Raw genomic sequence first — 8133 nt, 5'->3', positions numbered from 1 at the left:
ACTTATGTAAAAGGCAAAAACCGTCCTTGAGATTTAGCAGATTTTGTGCCTCATAGAAAGTAAGTTGAAAGCAAAATTGTCTTGTGAGTTCTTAGACGATGACAATCTTTGCTAGGTAATTGTGCAGACTTATTGTTTTTCATAGTTGTGGGTGAGACCTGCCAAAATAATTAATAGCTGAACTTAGTCTCTGGTGATTGTCAAATTCACCATACTTACAACTTAGTTTCCATCAACGTCAGTGCATCGAGCATGGCAGACAAATGATCCAAACAATACTTACAACTTAGTTTCCATCAACGTCAGTGCAGCGAGCATGGCAGACAAATGAACCATCCTTTGTGATTATGCCACGCCATATATAGTCATTGGGATTACTCAGCGCTGGCAAATCAGTATATCCAGGACCTGAAATAACAGGGTGGAACCTGCCTTGCATACTCAAAAGTCTAGCTGGGATGTCAGGACCATAAGATGGCAAACGTCCAGATACGTTAGAGGCCTCTAACATAGGGCATAAATAAGGATAAAATAGAGTAAACATTCTATGAAGAGAAATGATATCTAAGGACATAAATAAGGATAAACTAGTCAAAAATTGCCTCCTAGTGGATGTTTCTTAAAGGGCATGTAAAAAAGGGGGGAGAATTTTCGCATATAGTCACTCAAAAATACCTTAATTATGCTTCATAGCTATAGTTTGCTAATTACAATTCGTAGTTATAGTTATAGCAGCGTTTGTATAATTTGCACAACATTTGTATACGTTTGTATAATTCGTTATACAATTTGCTGTTTTTGTATAACATTTGTATATTTCACTATACAATTCATGCACAACGTTTTTATAATTCGCTATTCAATTTGTAGTGTTTGTATATTTTTCTATACAATTCAGTTCGCGCACAACGTTTGTATAAATCACGCGAATTATACAAAATTCAGCTGTATAATTGCGCGAACTATACAAAACTCAAACTGTAATTACAGCTAGATGTTTGCCGCGAGCCATAATTAATTGAAACTATAGCTATATTAGCTATTTAACTAGTATATGTTTGCTTCTTCGCGTAATTTTCCCAAAAAAAGAAAACCACACCAGATTATTTGAGACATAGGGAAAGCAAGAAGTGTTAACCAAACTCTGAGATAGTATTTGGGACTTGACATTCCGTAATAAGAACACTCTGTTTAAACCATTTTATGCTTGAAAAAAATCCAAAAAATTTCTCAAAATTTCTCAAGATAGTTTTACTTCAAGATATTTGAGGGCCGCTAAACACTTTAACTAGTTTCAGTAATTATAGCTTCATCTTTTTAAGGGATAGATATATATCTTCCACTCTTAATCGAGGTCTCGAACCTTAAGAGCGTAGAAATTACTAGTTGGGAGCATTTTCCCCTTCAATAATTCCTACATATCATGAGGATTAATCGAAACAATGAGTATGGAATACTAAATAGTTAAAGAAGAAAAGTCAGACTTGATTATAAAACAAGAAATCCGGAAACAGAAAGAGAAGAGAGACAACAGGAAGTTAAAGCATGAAAACATTGAATCACAAATTTGAGAAAAAGAAACTTGTTTCCAGCTTGTGACTGGGAAACATGAGTCTGGTTGGGCAAACAATAATGTCCTAATACATCAGTACCATGAGCTATCCCAGCATCTTGATGTCTTCCAAGCTAAAGCTACCGATCAACATATCTCCAAGACTCTGGCGCAACAGTAATATCCGATGCAGGAATACCAGTAGACGCTCCTGCAGTTCCTTCCACTCTGCCTGATGGCTGAAAATTACTTAAGACTTGCAATAAGGTCAGATGTTAACAAGGGCCTTGCTTGCACAATCTGAGAGGATGTTAGCTCTGGTGAATCCACGTATCGAGGTTCATAGGACTCTGGTGGAAAGGATGTGCCACTAGGTGCAGACTTTAAAACCACACCATAAAGACACGGGGGACCATCAACTTTCAGAACCTTCCTAATGAAGTCTGAAGGTGGCACCAAGAACATGTGGGTTCCGTCACCAAGTTTCGCAACCCCAGCACGATCTTTTGAACTCAGATACCTCAAAAACTCTTCGTATAAGGAAGAATCGTTATCTGTATCAGGCAAGAAGAAAATGATGCTGAACCCGACAGCAGCATCTGCATAGTGTTTAGTCAACCTGTCTAACCCCGTTCTGGCTGAGCAGTTGACTACATCAGGGCTGCAAATAGAAAAATGTCAGCACTTGAATGTAGCTGACAAAATCCATACAAAACAGTTAACTTGTATAAGAATTATATATACTGTGCTAATCCAAAGAAAGATCAAACATGCATATATTATGTGCTAACAGCTTTTCTTGACACAATTTAGGAATGAGTTTCATAAGAAATCTGTGAAGAACCCCCAATTCCCCGGCCCCAAAGGTTAGAAAAAAATGCAGAGACCACCAGTTAAATTTTTTTTATTTTGGAAAGATGATAACTGACTGATATTAACAAGCTGAGGAATCTGTTAAATCATAGAGGCAACAAGGAAAATACAAACTATACTTACAGATCACATCTTATACTTTCCCCAATAGGAAAAGAGACAGCACGACACACAGATGCTCCATTCTTGGCGATAATGCCACGCCATATATAGTCATGGACAGAATAGTGCTTTCCAGCAGAGATTCTTGCATCACTGTTGTTTGCTTGACTGACTGTAGCAGGACCTGAAGGAACATTGCTTCCAAATGGACCCAAACCAAATTGTTCATCCAACACAGGACCTCGATCACTTGTTCTTTTATGAGGATAAGAACTATCATTTTCATTGCTTGAATAGTCGATAGTGATTCTGGGATCATTGTAAAGCTTTCCCTGCAAGCCCTCTTTAGCACGCTGGGCTTCCTCCATGCTTCTAAACTCAACCAGTGAGATATTCTTATCATAAAATGTTCTGATTCGATTAATCTCACCAAGAAGAATCATAGCATTGTGTATCATGTCGTTATCCAAATGGACCAATGGAGGATAACTTATACACAACACTTTACTAGGCAACTGAAAGAAAATAAGAAGAATAAGAAGATAGAGTTAACAGATGAACGACATTGCATTTTTTGTCTAATTACTAAAAAAAGAAATTAGAAATCTTTCAAAGACAAAGGAGCATTACATGTTGCCTTGTGAAGCCAGCATTCATATTAATGGAGGCATTCAACATAATAATATCCACAAATCAATGAAAAGATTGCAGGCTAAACCCAAATAGGACAGACTTAACAAAAGACTCAAACAACATCATATTGTAATTTTTTTTCTAATTTCTAAGAGAATGTTTAGAAATCTTTCGATGAGAAGACTACAGGGTATGCAGGGAGTCGCCATATATGCATATAATTTGTTTCATCCCACACATGTTTATAATTGATTAGAATATGTTAACTTTTTATTGAAGGACTGGAAATAGTAGGATGTCACTTCCAGAAATATAATGAAGTCTCTTGGAAATTAACTTTTTTTCAATAAAAGTATGTTTTTATTAACTTGTGTTTAGTTATCTATGATATTCACATGGTATATACCATAGTATAACAGAGTATCAAAAAAACTGGTTCATTTCTTTAAAAAAATACTGTATCAATCCTCTATGATTGGTTTATATTATATACTGATAGAGTATCACAGAGAATTGGTATTCCTTCAAACAAAAAAATTATAAAACAAAATATACAACAAAGAGATTTTAAGCTTAAATTTGATATTTTAATTTTTATATCATTTTTAGTAAGTAATTTTGGTAAAAACAAACTATAAAAAATAGAGTTATATTTTAGATATCCGTTTTGTTTTCATTTGCAAAAGATAAAAAATTATATAAATATATTTACTATTAATTTAGATTTTAAAGTCACCTTAGTATTTTTTCCTTAATTGTTTCTTATTTATTCTTTCAAAAAAGAGCTCAATCCTATGTAACACTAACGTGGTATACATTAATATATATTGACAAGGTATCAAAGACTAAGTCATAGTTATGATCATGTTGGCATCATGCGTGAAAAAAGGAGGCATGAATAGGCCTGATAATAACCTTTGCTGAATTGGTGCTTGCGAAATTAGTTTATGAGTGGGCAAATCAGGGCAATTAGATTGCTTATATAGGCAGATTGTGTGACATGTGTACTTTTCCCTAAAATTTTGAACTCTTGGGACTCATTTGCTTGCATTCAATGGAGATTTGAATTTGAATGGTTCAGTTAATAGAACATTAAGTACATTTATTTTTATTAAGATTTAAGCACTTAATGAGTCTGAATATGACTTCATCATTAAGATCTAGTCTTAATATCATTAGACGCATTCTTTTGTGCGGATAATATATACAATCACTCTGTCGCAATCACCAGTGACCACCACTAACCACCTCTACCATCACAACCATAACCACTACTATTGTCAACCACCATTATTGTCGTCTACTACCAACCGACACCGATGCTAACTAAGTACTAGTGTCAACTGCTACTATACTTACCTCCTCCATTATGATTATGTCCATTGTTGCAGCCGCCACCGCCACCACTATCAACCACTATCACCATTACCACCGTAACCGCCGCCACCACCACCACCATCACTATCAGTCACTACCATCATTGTGGTCAATCTCTACTACCAACCACCTTCATTATAACTAGCATCGCCGCCAATTACCACAAACACAACACCAACCACCCTGCATTCTTCAAGCCACCACCTTCAACTCCACCAACTACTAAACATTAATCAACTTCATCATTACAACTACTAATACCATTATAAATTGTCACTATAATGATAGTCACCACAACACCAACCACCCCCACAATCACAATTATCATCACCATCATTACTAACCACTATAATAACTATTACCATCACCACCACCTCTACAAACTCTCTAAACCATTACTAGCAAGTATAAATGTTTAATCAAATAATGATTTTATTTTATAAATTCCTTTTTAATGTCTAATTATTTTTATATGAATTGTATATTTATCATGTACGACAAATAGACTATGTACATTCAGATGTTAAAAACAAGTCATAATCATTCAATGTTCAAATCTAGAGAAAACATTCTAATCATTCAGATGTGCATTTAGATTCAGACGTTTAAATCTTAATGAAAACAATGAGACCTCAGAAAGGATTTAGACTCAAATAAGTTCAAAAGACTCCATCAATCAGAATGAAAATAAGGTTCGTTTGGACATGATTTCAAATTGTGATTTGAAGTTAAAATTTTTGTTTGGACATGCAATTTGGTTTATTAAGTTATATTTTTCTCATAAATATAAGAAATCGTAATTTGTAAAACTATCAAAAAAAATTCCAACTCTTATACCATTTTACCAAATGGACAAATCATAATTCATAAACTAGTTATTGAAATATTCTAAGGCAATGAATTAATAAATTGCGTATCTTTATGTTTCTTTTATAAATAAATGTTTACGATTACATGTAAGTACTAACTTTCAAATACACATATATAATGACACTCCAGGTTATTTTTGTGTAAATGCTTTCTTTTCTTCATTTAGAGCGTTTTTGTAGAGATCCCAAGTCTTTTATGACTTGTTGGCACTAAATGTTCAATCACTTGGTTATTCATTTGGGATTTATGCTTGTTTCTGTATTATAGAGTTTTTGGAACTTGAATAGTTGACTTCGATCAAAATATCATGTAAATGGCCTCAGAATAAAATTCTAACGGTTTCATCAGCACCGAAGGATCATTTTAAGCTAGTGCCATGGTCGGCTTGAGTCTCGAAGCTTTTGATGCAAGCTTGAACCTTTAGGTTCTTTACTTTGAAACCTTGGCCTAAGTTTGACCTCGGTCATACTTTTTGGAAAGCAAGTTCAAATGAGAATTTCATCGGCACAGTTACCTCTGGAATATCGAGTTTGGTCTAGAACGACCCTTTATGTGCTTCTCGAGGCTTCTTGTCTAACCTTGTGGCCTCCGCATTTGCCAAGGTCTTGCCATCTCACCCTCCGCATTCGCGAGGGTCTCTCCACGATCACGAGGGTCATTTTTCCAGTGGTCCATGATCACGAGTGTAGGGATCTGCGATCATGGAGAGCAATTTGACTGGTCTTTTAAATTAAGACTAGCCGGTATTTCAGCCATTTCCAAAATATTCCAAAGGTGATTTATTTCACGTGTTTGCTCCATTTTGGGTGATTCAAAGGTTGGGTTGTTCGGAATTGGCACGGATACACATTAGAGTGTTTGGAGATTAAGAGGAGACCTTCGTTTGAGGTAAATTTGGGCTTAAAAAGGCTGCTAGCCCTTTTTTCTTTGTGCTTTAATGGTGTTTTTATGCATGGTTCTTGTTTGGGTTATTTTGAGCCCCAAATTGTGTTCCATTTTGGAACATATGTTTGGAAGATAATTAGGACCTTTTTACGGAATCAATTCCAGAATTTCTGACGTGGATCCCACATTCTCATTTTAGACTCAAAATTGGTTTGTCTCAATTTTAAGTGATTTTAATGTCTAAACGACTGTATTAACAATGTGACTCTATTTTTGATAGCGTGGTAGCATTTAGTTGCAGTTTAGAAGGGAAAAACTCCAGAGAATTGATTTGGAGTGCGCGATCCATCTATATGTAGGCTATGGGTTCTCGACCTTTAGATTGAACTTGAGCATGTAAATGTATTTTTGTGAATTTGGGGTGGGTATCTAGTTGATCATGTCTATCTAATTAGAATTCATGTTTTAGTCATATTTTGGATATTTCGAGATTATTGGCATGTTGTTTCCTTTATTGTTGATCATTCATACCTTGTGGTGTGGCTTGTTTAAAGTTTGTTGTTGATGTGGAACATATTTGTCTTAGTCTAGGCTTAGATTAGTGATTGTCATAGACTTGCGAGACTTGGAGCCGTTAGGCCATAGAATCTCTCCAAAATTGCTTCGAACAACTTGGCTCCCTATAGACTGATATATAGCATACTTGCGTTTGATAGTCTAAGCCTTAGCTAGGCAGTAATCCAGCACGTGAGAACTTATATCCATAATTCCCTCCTTTCATTGGATCTTGTTGTATTTGGTTCTTATTCCCGAGGCCGCTCTCAATTTTGGTTGGATTCGTTCGGATTTGAAGTAATTTATTGATGGCACTTTATTTAGGGATCTCCCCTTGATTCGCATCTGGTGGCTGATCCTAAACCTAGTTGACTCATCTTTATTCTCGGTTAAAATCCCTTATTCACTCTACCGGATTACGATTAAAGTCCTAGCCTCGGCTCTCAGCCCTGGTTAGAGTCCTTGGCTTATCTTTGACCTTGGTTAGAGTCCTTGGCATATATTTCTCCTTCGTTAGAGTCCCTAGCATATCTTTAGCCTTGGTTAGAGTCCTTGGCATATCTTTCACCTTGATTAGAGTCTTTGGCATATCTTTTGCCTCGGTTAGAGTCCCTGGCGTATCTTTTGCCTTGGTTAGAGTCCTCGCTCATTCTTCGCTTTGGTTCAAGTCCTTAACTCCAATTCTGTCATGGTTGAAGTTCCTAACACTCAGTTGACTTAGTTCAAGTTCGTGGAAGATCATGTTATTATTGGAAGTACCATCAGATTCTCTTTGTGGCTCCTAATTCTTCTGTGCACCTATCGGTCTTATAAAGGTCTATTTAGATTTTACTTAAACTTGAATACGAGTGTAACCTCTGGTCTTATGGGGACCAGTTGGGTTTCGTTAGTTCTACCTTCTCTCTTTTTGTTCTTAGTACACTTGTGTGCATTCATGTTAGTTTCTTGCCCCTTTGATTTTTGTTATGTTTAAATTTTATCATTTCATATTGCTTTTACTTTTTTTGCTCAGTAGGCCTATGATGCCTATTGAGTACCGGTTGTTTTGGTACTCATAATACCCTCTGTATCTATTTTCATAATGTACGTACGACTACCAACTATCAATGTGAGATCGAGCTTGCAGCAGTCTGATTCGGAGACCAGGGTGAGCACATGTCGCCTTCTGTATATAGTGACTAGTCTTTTGCTTTTTGTGAATGTCTTGGTTCTGTAATTTACTTTTGGGACTTGTATTAGTTTTGTAGTAGCTCTGTACATGTGACTTCCAGGTACTGGGAGGGATC

The 8133-nt window shown here is 35.9% G+C and overlaps 1 protein-coding gene across 1 annotated transcript; it reads right to left on the bottom strand.

The window, feature by feature from the left end:
• Positions 1–286: 286 nt before the first annotated feature.
• LOC129899966 (flowering time control protein FPA-like) lies at positions 287–4619 on the bottom strand. Its single transcript, XM_055974960.1, has 6 exons — positions 4520–4619; positions 3654–3682; positions 2549–3042; positions 1833–2213; positions 1697–1791; positions 287–504 (listed from the first exon to the last, which is right to left on the bottom strand). The coding sequence occupies exons 1-6, from the start codon at positions 4617–4619 to the stop codon at positions 287–289; spliced, it is 1317 nt and encodes a 438-aa protein (XP_055830935.1).
• Positions 4620–8133: the final 3514 nt, after the last annotated feature.

Source organism: Solanum dulcamara, chromosome 8 (genome assembly GCF_947179165.1).
Source record: "Solanum dulcamara chromosome 8, daSolDulc1.2, whole genome shotgun sequence".
NCBI classification, from domain to species: Eukaryota; Viridiplantae; Streptophyta; class Magnoliopsida; order Solanales; family Solanaceae; genus Solanum; species Solanum dulcamara.
Note: the sequence above shows the minus strand (reverse complement) of the source record. Positions and strands in the feature narration are given on the sequence as shown.

Excerpts from the sequence above, each read along its gene's own strand:
- LOC129899966 (XM_055974960.1), bottom strand. The coding sequence starts at position 4,619 with ATGGTGGTGGTGGTGGCGGCGGTTACGGTGGTAATGGTGATAGTGGTT. Across the intron at positions 3,043-3,653 it reads TTCTCTGTGATACTCTATCA|TTGCCTAGTAAAGTGTTGTG; the intron begins GTATATAATATA and ends ATTTTCTTTCAG. Across the intron at positions 505-1,696 it reads TCTTGGAGATATGTTGATCG|AGGCCTCTAACGTATCTGGA; the intron begins GTAGCTTTAGCT and ends GCCCTATGTTAG.